The sequence below is a fragment of the Maylandia zebra genome, linkage group LG1, assembly GCF_041146795.1.
Source record: "Maylandia zebra isolate NMK-2024a linkage group LG1, Mzebra_GT3a, whole genome shotgun sequence".
Taxonomy (NCBI): domain Eukaryota; kingdom Metazoa; phylum Chordata; class Actinopteri; order Cichliformes; family Cichlidae; genus Maylandia; species Maylandia zebra.
Window position 1 is genome coordinate 44,888,115 of NC_135167.1, and position 17,140 is coordinate 44,905,254.

The window sequence follows — 17,140 nt, forward strand, 5'->3', positions numbered from 1 at the left end:
GAACAGCTACAACACCCACAGAGACAACAGCATTTGAATCCACAACAGCCACAATTATGACAACAAAAACGCCAAAAATAGTTACATCGGGACCAACAACATCCTCTACCACAGCTGTTGTTGAAACCATGACCACAAGTCCATATGTTGAAACAACAGGTCAAGGATCCACCACGGTTACATCAAAACCATCTGTGAGTACTGAAATTACATCTGGGCCTTTCACTACCACTGAAGGAACAGCTACAACACCTGCAGAGACAACAGCATTTGAATCCACAACAGCCACAGTTATGACAACAAAAACGCCAAAAATAGTTACATCGGGACCAACAACATCCTCTACCACAGCTGTTGTTGAAACCATGACCACAAGTCCATATGTTGAAACAACAGGTCAAGGATCCACCACGGTTACATCAAAACCATCTGTGAGTACTGAAATTACATCTGGGCCTTTCACTACCACTGAAGGAACAGCTACAACACCTGCAGAGACAACAGCATTTGAATCCACAACAGCCACAGTTATGACAACAAAAACACCAAAAATAGTCACATCGGGACCAACAACATCCTCTACCACAGCTGTTGTTGAAACCACGACCACAACTCCATATGTTGAAACAACAGGTCAAGGATCCACAACGGTTACATCAAAACCATCTGTGAGTACTGAAATTACATCTGGGCCTTTCACTACCACTAAAGGAACAGCTACAACACCTGCAGAGACAACAGCATTTGAATCCACAACAGCCACAGTTATGACAACAAAAACACCAAAAATAGTCACATCGGGACCAACAACATCCTCTACCACAGCTGTTGTTGAAACCACGACCACAAGTCCACATGTTGAAACAACAGGTCAAGGATCCACCACGGTTACATCAAAACCATCTGTGAGTACTGAAATTACATCTGGGCCTTTCACTACCACTAAAGGAACAGCTACAACACCTGCAGAGACAACAGCATTTGAATCCACAACAGCCACAGTTATGACAACAAAAACACCAAAAATAGTCACATCGGGACCAACAACATCCTCTACCACAGCTGTTGTTGAAACCACGACCACAACTCCATATGTTGAAACAACAGGTCAAGGATCCACCACGGTTACATCAAAACCATCTGTGAGTACTGAAATTACATCTGGGCCTTTCACTACCACTGAAGGAACAGCTACAACACCCACAGAGACAACAGCATTTGAATCCACAACAGCCACAGTTATGACAACAAAAACACCAAAAATAGTCACATCGGGACCAACAACATCCTCTACCACAGCTGTTGTTGAAACCACGACCACAACTCCACATGTTGAAACAACAGGTCAAGGATCCACAACGGTTACATCAAAACCATCTGTGAGTACTGAAATTACATCTGGGCCTTTCACTACCACTGAAGGAACAGCTACAACACCCACAGAGACAACAGCATTTGAATCCACAACAGCCACAGTTATGACAACAAAAACACCAAAAATAGTTACATCGGGACCAACAACATCCTCTACCACAGCTGCATCAACCTTAGTTGTCATAACAGGATCATCGTTTTCTTCAACTGCAATTTCAAATCCTTCTGTTTTAAACACAACTATTTTACCCTCAACATCTAGAGGTACAACTTCTTTTACTCCTACAACAGAGACTGTTCCAGGCAGCACGACTGTTTACGCAACTAGTGTAAGCCCCAGTGTAACCACAACCACAGCTGCTTCTTCATCACCCCTTAATACAACCTCGACACGATGTGTATGCATTGTCAATGGAGCTTCGCATCATGCTGGTAGGTTTCTCTTTCATTTTTGTTATCATTTTATTTTTCTTTAATTCTGAACACATGTTGTTAGGACACCTTTGTTCTTGTTTTAAATTTCAAGTTTAGACCCAGTTAGCCGTCGTATAGCAGGTTCTCCCAAAGCATCCAGGAAAACAGTTGATTGTGAGGAAGATGTGTAGTCCAAAACATAACCCTTGGTACACCTTTACCTTACCCACTTGGCAACAGTCTTTTCAAGGAAAAAATTAGGTTATTTCTAACTATTTTTAGAGTCGTGATGGTAAACCCCAACTACTATAGATAATTCTATTCCTGGGGCCAGAGCAGGTGACATTGTAACTTCAGCTGCATGTTACTGCATGTCTGGCTTTCTGAATGGTCTCCACAAAAACCAACATGGGTTTCATAGGGAATTGGGGAACTTTCTGCACAGTATGTCACTGTATATAGGTCATTAAGTCCCTTAATGTTGTTTTCATCCATTATCTTACCTCAAATTTAGAGTTTTATATTCTCATCTGAAGTTCTTATTTGAATGCATATTGTTCTAAATCCCAGAGCTGTTCATGAAGAAAAAGCATATCAGTCTTTAGTTAGAAATGGACATAACAAAAACTGTTAATTTGACACACACATACGCATCCAGCCTGTCCAGTTGGATACCAGTACAGCGCTTGTTTAATTATCTGTGTTTTGTTTTTGTTTGTTTTTTCACAGGGGAGTTTGTGTACAATGTCACTGATGGGTTAGGGTGGTGTTATGCTGCATTTTGCAATGCATCTTGTGAAATTGAGACACAGTCCAGTCCTTGTCCTGTGACACCAAGTGTGCCCACTACTGCACACTCTACAACTACAGTATTCAGCACTACTACAAAGGCCACAATTTCCAGCTCAGTACCTCTGACAACAACTAGTCCTGCCTCCTTTACTTCAAGTACATCAATAACTTCATCTACTCAAAATGTCTGCAATGATGTGTATCCACCGAGACAGGTGTGACATGATTACATATGTTTTTATTATTTATTGAGTGAGGGCAATGTATGGGCTTTTTGTTAAATACCACTTTGGTGCTGGTGTGACACCCTGAACCTGACTGCAATAATAGCTATATCTATTTTTGTCATTTACCACTGTGATGCCTTGGTGAATACCAGTTGAGAGGCTGTAGAGTGTAGATCCACAATAGACCATTTAGTAATTCCAAGTCCATGGTGTTGATTTGCTGATAATAGGCCTACCTTAGTGCACCACTGTGTACAGCCATGCTCTAAGCCAGAGGTTCCCAAAGTGTGGGGCCCACCCCCTAGGGGGGGGCACAGAGCCATTGCAGGGGGGGCGCGGTATGAAAAGAGAGAAAAAAAAAGAACGTTTGGATACTGCTAGCATAATTGACAGGTTTTTAACGGGGCTTCCATACAAACACAAAGCAGGAGATGAAACATCGCCAAATATGTTTCCAAACCAACTCCCTTCCAAGCCAAAAACTAGAAAACATGGTGAAGCATATCTTCTCTTTGGCTTCACCTGCACAAGTGCCGAGGTAGATCTCCCCGCGCGTTGGGCTCTCCAAATCACGGACAAACAGTATCCTACATTCTTGATTTTTAGTTTACAAACACTTCTTATAATGATTAACTACTCCTGACATTTTGCTCTTTATAAAGTTACAGTGGGATGCAAATAACATCAGGCTGATCCTGCCATGATTTATTCCCCTCGGTTCAAATCACAGACAAACAGGATCCCACAGCTGTTTATGTTTTTGAACCCATTTTCCACAGAGAGGCATTTTTTGAAAAATGTATTGACAGCAATGTTGAACATTATTACACAGGAAAAAAACAACTACATGTAAAATAATCACACCGTGACGCCTCTGCCTTTGTAAATGGAGGGACAGCAACTGCGTGTAAAACCTGCAGACAGTCAGATTAACAGTATTTTGTCTCTATCATTCTGCAATTCATCTCATGTAAACAATAACGTTGCGCACAGCCTGATGTGAAAAAAGGCGCATACCTTTGACGTTGCGTGACGAACAAAAATGGAGTTAAAAGTTAAAAAATCGCAGTTTTCGGTGATTTGAAACGCCATTTACGTGTGGACGAAAAGCCCAAACGCATAGAAACAGCTGCGTTTTCAAAAATGACCGTGTAGGTGTGGACATAGCGTAAAAGAGTTAGTATGTGAAATCGGACCAGAGTCGAGATGTGAAATAAACAGCAATGGAGTTTGAAAGCAAAATATGAGTCTGTGTGGTGGGAGGATGTGTTTGCGTGTTGGGGGGGGGGGGCAACATTTTTCTTCTAAAACAAAGGGGGGCCCAGCAAAAACAGTTTGGGAACCACTGCTCTAAGCTGAAAAAAACATATAATGCAGAAATGAAACACAGTGGCTGAATGGAGCAGTGGTTAGCACAGCTGCTTCACAGGATGAATGTTTCTGGTTTGACAACAACTTGGGGCTCTTTGTTAGCATGTTCTGTACCTGTGGGGGTTCTTTCACATATTAATAATAATCTGGTGACTTCAGCTTTACTGTTACTTCACAGATTTACAAATGTAAAAAGTGGATCAAAAACTTCCAAAAATAAATAAACATATATTTTAGATATGTGCAAAATGCAATAAATTACTAAATAAAAGAGCATATGTCTGGGATAAGAATAATTATAAACCTAAATGAGATTATGACAATTTACTTGAAAGACAGTGTATTTTAAACAAACCCATGATCTCCTAAATCATCTTTTGTTTGTCAATACTTGTTCAGAATGGAGAGTCCTGGGATGCCGGCAACTGCACCACAGCTACGTGCATTAATGGGAAGATTATAACGATGCCAACAGTCTGTCCTACTATGCAGCAGCCCATCTGCACCAATGGACGCAGTGCTGCTAAGATCTCTGATGATGACGGATGCTGCCCTCACTATGAATGTCGATGTAAGCTTAATAATGTATATTATAAATACACAGCAAAATATACACTGTACTTATGGTGTATATAAATACACAATATGAAATCTGTCTCTTTGATATACTGCAGATAATCTTGTGTCAGAGCCTTGAGGCTTGTAAATACATGAAAAGCCACCGCTGATCAATGGCCATGAATACCCTTCATGTTGTTGCTAGTTATTTAGGCTGTTATTGTCTATCGTCTTTTTGTGGCATATTTATTGTTGTGAGTGGGCACGTGTCCATATAGTGAAGTTTTTACATTACTGTGCAATACTCTGTTTTATCTACAGCACTTTGGCCAACCTTGTATTAAATGTTCTTTATAAATACATCTGGGATCAGCCTGCATTCTGACTGTTTAGGCAGATCTATGGTCTTTTGTTAACTTATGACGCTTGTCTATTTTTCCTGTTCCAGTTATTACTTGACATTTCTATACATGATTCTTTTCACCCTGCAGGTGTGTGCAGTGTCTGGTGTGGATCCCACTACTTAACATTTGATGGAGAATCCTACAATTTCAATGAGAATTGCTCTTACTACCTGGTCAAAGAGATTATTGCTAAATATAACCTGACTGTTGTAGTGAACCGTGATTGTGATCCATCAAGCAGTACATTCTGTCCCAAGGTTCTTACTGTTACATATAAATCTTTCAAAGTGGTTTTGACTCAGCTGATGTCTTCAGGAATACCAACTAATGTGGTAAGCAATAATTCAATTTGACCAAGCGAAAGCTGATCTAATGGTTAATCTTTCAAATGAGTATGATGCTTGTTTCACACTATTTTTTAATGTAAATTGTGTTGTTACCTACAGGTGTTTGTCAATCAGCAAAAGATCTATCCTGCCTATAGCAATTCTGTCCTGCGCATTACTAGCACAGATATAATCACCACATTGGAGTTACAAGACATCAGTGCAAAAATAGTCTATTCAGGCTCTTCATTCAGCATTGACCTTCCCTACTCCCTCTTTGAAGGAAACACAGAGGGACAATGTGGTGAGTTAGAGAATACTTCTCCCAATCTTTAACCCAGGTCTAAACAATGACCATTAATAAGCCAAATATTAATAATAGAAAAGATTCCTCGGCCACTTGCAATCAAATTTAACTCTAATCCATATTCAATCTAGAAGGTGAGACAGCCTCAGCACACTTTGGTTAATAATAATAATAATGGACTGCATTTATATAGCGCTTTTCAACGCCCTCAAAGCACTTTACAGTTCCACTATTCACTCTCACATTCACACACTGGTGGAGGCTACAGTTGTAGCCACAGCTGCCCTGGGACAGACTGACAGAGGCGAGGCTTGCCGTATCGCGCCCTCGGGCCTTAGTTGAACTAAGTCTGGAACTAAGCTTCAGTTTCAGACCAATACCAATTCTCTGGTATACTGAAGCCCGTTATAGCTATAGTTTTGTAATTCCTGCTGCATATCATTAAACTCCTCACCTTGTTTTACTGCAGTTCCAGCTGAGAGTCATGATTTTTTTAAACTTCACACATCTAACTAATCCCAAATACCAAGAGAAATTAAAAATGCAACACAAACAAAGTTATATACTTAAAAAAAAAAGTTTTAGAAACCCCAATTTTTCCAGTTTTTTATTGCAATTCATGTCATTCAGGTCCAATGAATTGCTTGAAATGGTACAAAGGTAAGTGGTGAACTGCCAGAGGTTAAAAAAACATAAGGTTACTCAAAACTGAAAAATGACGTCCATTTCAGAATTATCCAAAAAGGCCCTTTTCAGGGAACAGAACATGAGTTAACAATTTAAAGCTGTTCTGCAAAGCTGGTGCTACTAATTGCTACAGGTGTTCCAACTTTTCTGGAATGCTTACAACCCCCTCTGTCTGCATAAAAGCAGTGTTGGAATACACTGTGGTACGATACCCTCGTCAGCATCAGTTGAACAATATTGTACTGCAGAAAGTAGTGGGTTGCTACAAAAAATGCAATTAACAATGGAAGAGACAGACCATCTTAACACTAAAAAGGTTAGGTCTTTTATCTACAGAGAAATTAGGAAGAATGTCAAGGTGTCAGTGAGTACAGTTTCCTTCACCATCAAAAGGCACTCAGAAACAAACTCTGGCAGGAAGAGGTCTGGCAGACCCAAAGCCACAAATGAATCAGAGTTTTGGAGAGTTAACAGCTTGTGTGATTGGTGGCTCGCAGGACAACAGCTTCAAGCACAGCCTAATAGTGGTCGTGGTAAGGAAGTCCCAGTTTCAACTGTGAAGAGAAGACTTTGAGCTTGCAGCAAGAAAGCCATCGCTAAGATGCCAGAATAAGACAAAGAGGCTTGTCTGGGCCATTAACAACTGCTGTTGGACCACTGAAGACTGGAAGAAGGTATTTTGGACTGATGAATCCAAATTTGAAATCTTTGGTTCATCATGCAGCATCTTTGTATGCTGTTGAGCATACACCACAGTCTCCAGACTTAAACCCCATCGAGCTGGTTTGGGATGAACTGGACAGAAGAGACAAAGCAAAGCAACCAAGCAGTGCCTCATTTATGGGAACTTCTGCAACAGATATGGGAAGAACTTCTGAACAATATTTGATTTCTATTGTAGAAAGAGTGCCACAGGGGTGTCCAGCTGTTCTGACTGGACAAAAGTTTAGTACATTTTGGTCATTTTGTACTATGCTTTAATTTCAGAGTGCAGTGAGACATTAAACTGCATAATTTTCAATAAAAAACTGGAAAAATTGGGGTGTTCTAAAACGTTTGATCTGTAGTGGGTATAAAACATTTTGATTGCCGCTAAAAATTATGTTTGTACTGAAATGTTAACTAATTTCCCATTTAAAGAAATATCTGTACATGTCTTGAACAAACTGTAAATTTAATTAGAGTGAAGCTTAGATAAGAAAAAGAAGTATGTAAGTATGCAGGTATGCCTACATAACTTTGATATTGATCATATAATAAGTTTCTTTCTTAGGCTACTGCTCAGGCTTCATTCTGCTGCTTTTCCTTTACTAGGTACCTGTGACAACTCCCAGAGCAATGAATGCCGTTCTCCAAATGGCCAGGTGGGAAGTTGCTCAGACACTGCAGGCGAGTGGCAGGTCCCACATACACCCTGCGTTATCCCCACAACCCCACCAACACCCAGAACCACATCAAAGCCCTCACACTCAACACCACCTGTTTGTGAACCTGCTGTCTGTGATCTACTAACTACCAGGTAAAGAGAACCACAAACTGTTCAGCAAACTCGTTATACTTTTCATTTTGGTAGATAGAAAAATGTACTTATTCTGCACATGTAGAACAGAATGATTTGGGGAATGTGGTATAATGGTATTTTCTTTCCAGTTTGATTGTCAAGTTGACAGCCTGTGAAGGAGCGCTGCAAATATCCTAAATCAATAGTATGTATCATAAAGTGGCAGAGCATACAGATGAAGACGAAACTGAGACAGTACTGAATGACTTAGCCAAGTTCTGTTCCTAGTAAACAGTTCTCCAGTCATCCATTCCAATCTGATCTATTAAATAGGTACAATTTGCCTCAGAGTGACGCTGAAACACTAGTTCATGCATTTATTACTTCCAGGCTGGACGACTGTAATTCATTATTATCAGGAAGTCCAAAAAACTCCCTGAAAAGCCTTCAGCTGATCCAAAATACTGCAGCAAGAGTCCTGACAGGGACTAGAAAGAGAGAGCAGATTTCTCCTGTTTTGGCTTCCTGTTAAATCCAGAATTCAAAATCCTGCTCCTCACATACAAGGTCTTAAATAATCAGGCCCCATCTTATCTTAATGACCTTGTAGTACCATATCACCCTATTAGAGCACTTCGCTCTCGCTCTGCAGGCCTACTTGTTGTTCCTAGAGTATTTAAAAGTAGAATGGGAGGCAGAGCCTTCAGTTTTCAGGCCCCTCTTCTGTGGAACCAGCTTCCAGTTTGGATTCAGGAGACAGACACTATCTCTACTTTCAAGATTAGGCTTCAAACTTTCCTTTTTGCTAAAGCATATAGTTAGGGCTGGACCAGGTGACCCTGAATCCTCCCTTAGTTATGCTGCAATAGATGTAGGCTGCCGGGGATTCCCATGATGCACTGTGTATTTCTTCTTCAGTTACCTTCCTCACTCTCTAAAAAAGTTCCACAAATTCATCAATTCTAGATGAAATAACTCTTACCATATTTTGTTTCTGTGTGCACATAAAATAATGTCAGCATCAAAAATTAAACCAGGATATTTGGAAAAGCTGCCTTACTCTGTTTAACAGCATTAGGGAAATACTTATAAAAAATAAAAAGAAGAAAATTTAATGGGAGGAGCTTTTATAATCTATAACTGGTTATTGATATAACTGAAATTAACACAAAAAGGAAGGACATGGTATTTCTTTGTCGTAACAGTGCTTCTTGCCAATAAATAAAGTTTAAGACTCTTCTCAAAACATTTTTATTCACTGAAGCCTTTGTTTAAGGGGATTGACTCAATTTGTTTGAACATGTTTTATTTTATTTTAGTTATTTATTTCATTTTATCGTATTTTAATTTTATTTTTACTTTGCTTATGCTATTTGCATATGTACAGCACTTTGTGAACTCTGGTTTTATGTTAAAGTGCTTTATAAATATAGATGGTATGGTATAAATCATAATGTTTTAGAGCCTGTTTATTTCTCCTTAAATGGAGCCACTGACTTTAGTGTATGCGCCCATGAAAAACTTGCCAAATCTTCTCTACAAATGCCTTACAGCAAACTCTATTGACTGGTTTTCAGCTTCTGGTTACCTTATTGGTGCTTGATCAAAAACAACTGTGAGCATGGACCCTGCTACAGTGGTTTGTAGAGGTTTAGTACCGTCTCCAAATTGAAGGCCAAGCTTTATAAAATGGTACCACATTTGTAAAGAGCCCACATTTGTGGGCAGAGCAGCAGTCTGGGTGGTTGTAGCTCAGGAGGTAGAGCAGGTCAACTCCTAATTGAAAGTTAGGTGGTTTGATCCCTGGCTCCTCCAGTCTCTATGCCAAATATCCTCGGGTAAGATATTGACCTCAAGTTGCTCACTGATGCATCCATCAGATCCATGTGAATGTTAGATTGAAAACACTTAACACACATAGGAAGAAAAGTGCTTGTCTGGATGAGGGGTGTTGTACATTATGAGGCACGAGTGCTTAGGTAGAGTAGACAAGCACTGTCCATTCCACTCACCAATTTTGTTTTTGTTTCGGTAAAAGCACTATCCAGTCCTTTTACCAAAAACAAAAACAAAGAAATAATTGACCGAACACTAGTTTCTTCACTTTTTGTACGAAGTTTATAAGCTAAGCGATAGCACTGAGACAAGTAACTGGCCTATTACATATATGGACGTTTTTAGTCATTGTATGATGTATGAATGTTTGTACACATTTTGTGAATAATCATTTTCCTGATACACTCTGGCTTGTATGTCTTCTAGTTTATTTGCACCATGCCACAAAGTTGTACCTCCAGGACCATTTGTGACATCATGTGTCTTTGACACTTGCAATCTTGGCAAAAACAGCTGCTGCAGTCTGGAGGCTTATGCCACTGAATGTTCTAATGAAGGAATCTGTATCGATTGGAGAAATGCTACCAATGGGCTCTGTGGTGAGATATACATATTATATCCATACAGTTGATTTTTTGGTTATTTGGTTTTTGCAGTTCTGAACAATGTGCTCTTAACATACTTCCATCTTTCAGAGCACAAGTGTCCAAGCAACAAAGTGTACATGCCCTGTGGTCCATCCGTAGAGCCTACATGCAACAACGGGTAGCGTAAACCATATCAGTGTGAAGAACTTTTGTTTGTTTAATGACCCTGATGAATTTAGTGATGTGTATTTTCTGGGGGGGATATGGAATATTTTGATAGTAGGATTAATTAAATATATATATATATTTAATCAAGATTAGCCCAATCTCTATTTTTGATGGGCTAATTCATTTTCTCTCATCAGATACAACACGGCATACCAAACAGTGGCATCCAGTAACAACACTAAGGAAGGTTGTTTCTGTCCTCATGGTACCACATTATTCAACACAGTACATGACATATGTGTTGACACCTGTGGTAAGACCAGATTCTGCAGAACGCTATTTTGCTGGGCTTTGAAATATTTTTCTCCCAAACATCACCTGCTACTGTCTGTGATTGCCTTTCAGCCTGTGTTGGACCTGATGGAAAACCCAAACAGGTGAGAACTCTGCTCTTATGTTCATGCCTTCTTAACAATGAATAAGATGTGTGAATCTGAATCGGTGTGTTTCTTTTAAACAGCTGGGCGAGACTTGGACAAGTGACTGTCAAACCTGTGTTTGTGACAAGGACTCCATGAGCGTCCAGTGTGAGCCTGTTCAGTGCCAGTCTGTACAAAGTCCTAACTGCAGCGAGCCTGGCCAGCAACTGGTCAACAATACAGTGAACTGCTGCACAACACAGTCATGTGGTCAGTTTTAGTGTCTTTGAACTAGCTTTAAACAATGTCTTGCCGTTGATATCACACAAATGGATGACTGACACTGATGAAAATTGCCTTTCCTGGGACTAGTACTGTCTTTATGCTCAAATTTCATCTCAAAGCGTTTTTGTTACAAGACTCGTCCAGTCGATCACAGACATTATTCACGCAGCACTTTCATCCCTCTGTGCTTTCTGACATTTACACACACACTCCATTGGATGCATCAGCGGCAACTTAGGATACTTGAATACTCAAACTAGAAGAGTAAGGTATCAATCCAACAACCTTCTGGTTCGTGGACAACCCACTCCACCTTCTGAGCCTAATATGCCAGATAACACCTGGAGGTAGTCTCATGCCTGGCACATTCATAACGTAGTTATTTAGCTTAATGGAAAATATGCACATTTGCATTTCTGTTTGCTTTTCAGAGGCAGCTTGGTTCTGTGTGATTGAAATCTCCATCTCAGTCAGTGAATAATAATGAAAACGAAAACTCAAAATCACAGAAAAATCAAGATCGGTAGAGCTTGTGCCAATGTACTTATTGCTGTTCTTTGAAATCATCACATGGTTGTTTAGAAAAAAAAAGACTACATTCACATTAATCTGTTGATTACAATGTTTTGGAACAAACATCAGATCTCAGGGACAACGATCACGCTGCTTTTCTCAACTGATATAGATGAATGTTCTAGGACTAAAAGCGTGTCATATTATTTGATGAAAATGGAGATTATCAACCTACATAGGGCTTAATTCAAAGACACCCCAAAAATCAAAGTGAAAAAAATATGTGGCAGGCTAGTCCATTTTGTAAAATTTCTTAGCAGCAACTCAAAATGATATTTAGTTGTTTGCCCATGTGCTTAAATCTGGCAATGTCAGATATATAGATGGTCTCCTGTGGGATCTCCTGGGGGACACCATGATGGGAAATGCCAAGCACTTAACGGTGCAGGGTAGTGGATCACCGACTGTGTCCTGAGGGACTCCTCCCAGGTCTGTATTAGGGTATAACTGAGTTCTTGGACAGTCTAAAGTGCAACCTGGTGGTGTTGGATGGACCAAAGCGTAATGTTGTAGAGGCGTTATATGGGACTTAGTCAGGTAATCCTAGAAGCCATTCAATGATATTAATTCCTTTATCCTTGAGGAACTATCTGCATCCACATGAGCCTGTTCATCGTTGTGCACCAGGGTCTGATAATAGATCCAAGGATTTCATCCCAATGCTAGTCCGGCAGTCCGGGTGTCATCATAAGTCTTGAGTAGAAGATACCGGTCCTACTCGTGGGTTAAGGACCTTCTATGGCCCTGTCCAGCCCTTCCACTGTGCTGGAATACACAACCAACCTTCTGGCAATGGCACATATGAGTATGTGTGGACCTCACAGTACCAAGGTACTGTACTGAGGTCACAGTACTAAGGTCAATACAGGTCAACACAGTCCTTCACTCTCAGACTGCTGGCTTACTTGTTGTTCGTAAGATATTTAAAAGTTAAATGGAAGGTATACACTTTCATACACCACTTTACATTTAATCATTAGTTATTATTAATCTTTGGGTCTCTTGTACAGCTTGTGTTTGGTCCTGTCTTTCTCCTCTCACCCGCAGCTAGTCACAGCAGATATAAGCCCTTCCCTGAGGCTGGTTCTTCTTCCTGTTAAAAGGAAGTTTTTCCTCCCACTGTCAGCAAAGTGCTTGCTCATAGGGGTTATCTGACTGTTGGGGTAAGACCTTGCAATATTGTAAAGTCTTACCCTTGCAACATAAAGTGCCCTGGGGCAACTGTTTTTGTGTTTTGGAGCTATATAAATAAAATGTAATTTCATTTCATTGAATTAAATTAAAAGAGAGCTTGGCTCAGCAAAGTCCCTTCCCAGCTTGTACTAAATCATGTAAACAGTTGCTTTCCTGGTTCTTCAAGTTATTGTTATCAAATGGAAAGTTGTGCAAATCTTCATCATCACATTCTGACAAGTTCTCGTTCCTTTTGCAACAGAATGCAACGTAAACCTGTGTCCTCCTCCTCCCACGTGCTTGCTGGGCTTCCAACTGAGCATTACCAATGGCACCTGTTGCCTATCCTACAACTGTGGTATGTCACTCTAATCCATCAGCCTGTGAATGGAAGTGAATGAATAAATGGATGGAGTCTAGTACAATGTAAACTACAACAGATCATCAATGCATATGTGTGAATGTTAACTAAACCCATGTCTCTTTGTGTCTGCAGTTCCTAAAGGTGTATGTGTCTATAACATGACTGAATACAAGGTAAGCACACAGTTCAAACTCTGGAAACAAGAAGTGGTTTTCCCTAATACACTAAACAAGAACCATCTGTTGTCCTGAATTATACACATAACAAAGTGCAGCATCCTGCACTTGATGTATGTATGACTTACATCAGTATATTCAACTTTTTAAACTGTGCCTGACTGAAAACTGAATGAAGCCCAGCTGTAAAGTTACAACAGTGAAAATTGTGTGAGGCTCTTTCGCTGGAATGTATGTATTCAGATGGATGGTTAGGTCTTCATTTCAATCGCAGCTATTGGAAAGCAAGTAAATCAGTTACATTTGTAGGCAAAACTTCACGTGTCACAGCTGAACACACCAAGTAGCTTTAACGTGTATTCAGCTCTGCAGTTCAAAGTGATAGGGTTCTAATGTGCAGGTAGAAATAAACAGCAGCACGGAGACCGCATGAAGTGCTTATAGCTTGAGTTAATTTTACCGCACTTGTGGCGATGAAATCACCAGTCTCTCCTATTTGTTGGAAAAGTGTTTTTTTTATGTCAATTTTTATGTTCTTTATAGATCTCTATTACTCACTTCACTGATACGATCTTTGATTGGACTAGGGAGTGCTCAGTTGACATGTAAAACACCCCCTTATATATGTTATCTTTGACTGGTGTTTTAGATTTTGTCAAGCCAGCTAACTCTCTCTGTGCTGAACTTTGTTTTATACTCATCATTACGATAAGGCTTAAAATAGATATAGAGGTATGAAATATTCCTTGAAGCAATTAATATAATATATAACATACAATTCTTTAGCCTGGTACCAAGATCCCAACACCAGACACACTATCAGAACCCCCGCTGGAAGCACCAGAAGCACAATCAATTGTAGAACAAGCATCAGTAACAACAACAACACCATCAGGAGCTGGAGAAATATCAACAACGTCAGAGTCGTTTACACCCGGGCCCTGCCAGGAATGTTACTGTGGCCCCGAAATGGATCCTGTCACCAAGCTGAACATCGTTATCTGCAAACCTGTCGTCTGCAACGAAAACTGTTCTGCTGTAAGCTCATTCACATGCCAACTCGCACGGCACATTCATTACATCATAAAGAGGAATCAACGCCCCACACTTCACACCAGCAAGCCAGCCTGAGCAAATCGCAGTATAAGGTCCAGAACAATAGCACCAAAAAACTAGAACCTTAGATGTGAATTGAAATGAACAGCTTTGTGAAACTTGGTTAAAAAAACTCCAAAACAAAACACTGAAGCAGAGCTATTCTTATTTTCTGCAATAGAAAATAATGTTCATTGCTGAAATGGTGTTGCTATGTTACATTAAACACAACTGTAGCTTCAAATAATGAGGCCACATATGTATGCACACGCAATCCTTCAGACTTCTCTAAACAGCATTTCTGCTATTTATTTTAGTAGTAACTCGCTATGATGTCACTGACATTGGATATCACTAATATCACTCAGGTGCACAACGTTTACTGGGCACATAGAAACACCACCCGTCTGTTGTTTAAATGTTTTCTTAATGAGGTGGAGCCGTCCAATAGAAAGTTGGCCTTTATACCTTTAAGGTGAGAGAAGAATTAAAAGTACGTTTCAGATAATGAACTAAATGTTATTAAGCACTGTGGATTTTGAAACGCTACTCTTTAAGAACTTTATGAAGGCATCATTAACAAATAAGTTAGCCTCTAAGTACATAAGTGTTTAACTTATCCTTTATATACTGGCTTTCTTCTTTCATTTTGTTGTGCAAATAGTAATGATGAAACCTTTTTAGCCCTTTACTGATTTCTTAGGTTTTTACATACTTGTCACACTTAGATGTTTAAGGTAGTCAAATACATTTTTAAATTAGATAAAAATAACTTAAGTAAATATTAAATACAGTTTTTCAATAATGAAAAGAAAAGAATGCCTGACGATGCTAAAAAGTCATTGGCCCTTCAACCTACTAACTGGCTGTGCCCCCTTAGCAACAACTGTATTCAAGTATTTGTGATAAGTGGTCCTTCACATGCAGACATGTTTTAATTCAGCCACAGTGAAGCATATTCCAGCATCCCCAGGTCTACACAAACACACACATACTTCTTTCCTTACAAAGCTCTCTCACTCTTCATATCTCACTCTTTCGCAGGGTTATGAATATCAGACTGAACCAGGAAAGTGTTGTGGAACATGTGTTCAGATGGACTGTATTTTCACCACACCTGACAACGTGACGGTGCATGTTATTGAGGTCAGTACTGCAGCCAACAGCGAATAAATGCTAGCATTAGAAGCACCACAGCAGGACTCCTTTCTTTTTCGTTCTTAAAAACTAATCAGCAATTTAGGACCTAAAAAACAAAAGCTTATAAATTCAAAGCCAAAAAAGTCTTTTTGAAATGAGATGACACACAGGTACCCTGTGTTTTGAGCCAGAATTGCTGTTTTACATGGTTTTACAGGTCAACAGCTCTTACACACCTCCTAATGACAAATGTGTGCAATATACCTGTGAGAAGCTCAACGGACAGCTTGTTACCAAGGAAACCAAGGCTACTTGTCCTCCCTTTAACCCCTTGGACTGTGAACCTGTGAGTTTATTAGACTTTTACAGATCAGATTGGTGGATTTTGCATTTTACTGCTGAATATTTCACACAACATGAAATGTCTTCCTCCTCCAGGGCACTGAAACAACAGATGCCAGTGGGTGCTGCCCAACCTGTAAGCCATCAAACTAAATAACTAAATACATGTTAAGAACAAAGTTTAAAAATGTGCCTCACGTGAGTGTGCAACTGTTGTTATATGTTCCAGGCAATATAAGTCTGTGTAAGACCCAGAAGGAGCAGAGAATCCTTGAACTGAACAACTGCAAGAGCGCACAGCCAGTTAACATCACATATTGCGCTGGACACTGTGACAGTTTCTCCATGTGAGTCTATTATTTGAAATTTAACCGAGAGCGCCTTCATTTCCCTTAACTGGCTGCTACATGTTCACTGTTTTCATTGCATACCAAAGAATACACTATTATTTATCTGCTGTAGGTAAACTCATGAATAATGAATAAGAACTAGTATATATGAGTGCAACAATAAAGTAATGATCATCTTTAAACATCACCCACTCAGGATTAGGCATTGTACAGAACATTCAGATTTTTCTGTTGATTAGTTACTGTAACTAGTGCAGACTTCATTAACTGGTCTTTCTCTGTGTGTGTGTTCAGGTACTCTATGGAAGCCAACACAATGGTACACAATTGCGAGTGCTGCCAAGAAGCCACCACAAGTGTGGAGCAGGTGGAGCTTACCTGTGCTGATGGGTCTAAGCTGCAGCACAGCTACACCATGGTTCAGTCATGCCAGTGCAGCAAAACAGAATGCGTGGAAGGGACAACGCCCAAACCACAGCGCCGCAGGAGACGCTGATCATCAGTAACTTAAATGCTTTACAATGGCTCGACCACCTCGACACTGAGTGTGCCTCATTTTCTTATCTCTGGTTAAACAAATGCTCCTTTTCTGTATCACAACATACCACTGTGATGTAAACTGTCTTTTCTTGGTGATGAACATTAAAGTCTTTCTGCAACATGAACATTTA

The 17,140-nt window shown here is 39.9% G+C and overlaps 1 protein-coding gene across 1 annotated transcript; it reads left to right on the forward strand.

Annotated features, from left to right (window-relative positions):
* Positions 1-651: 651 nt before the first annotated feature.
* On the forward strand, positions 652-17,134 carry LOC101483848 (intestinal mucin-like protein). The gene is made up of 19 exons (XM_024800967.2): positions 652-1,806; positions 2,518-2,795; positions 4,578-4,749; positions 5,228-5,472; positions 5,587-5,770; positions 7,775-7,979; positions 10,224-10,396; positions 10,493-10,562; positions 10,750-10,865; positions 10,958-10,989; positions 11,073-11,241; positions 13,265-13,360; positions 13,499-13,539; positions 14,329-14,580; positions 15,682-15,783; positions 15,995-16,123; positions 16,216-16,255; positions 16,349-16,466; positions 16,764-17,134. Exons 1-19 carry the CDS (start codon positions 768-770, stop codon positions 16,963-16,965), a joined length of 3,663 nt encoding a protein of 1,220 aa, XP_024656735.2. The 5' UTR covers positions 652-767; the 3' UTR covers positions 16,966-17,134.
* Positions 17,135-17,140: the final 6 nt, after the last annotated feature.

Bases quoted from the DNA above. Each gene is read 5' to 3' on its own strand.
- LOC101483848 (XM_024800967.2), top strand. From the start codon at position 768: ATGACAACAAAAACACCAAAAATAGTCACATCGGGACCAACAACATCC. The intron at 5,771-7,774 runs GTGAGTTAGAGA...TTCCTTTACTAG, and splicing joins AAACACAGAGGGACAATGTG to GTACCTGTGACAACTCCCAG. The intron at 16,124-16,215 runs GTGAGTTTATTA...TTCCTCCTCCAG, and splicing joins ACCCCTTGGACTGTGAACCT to GGCACTGAAACAACAGATGC.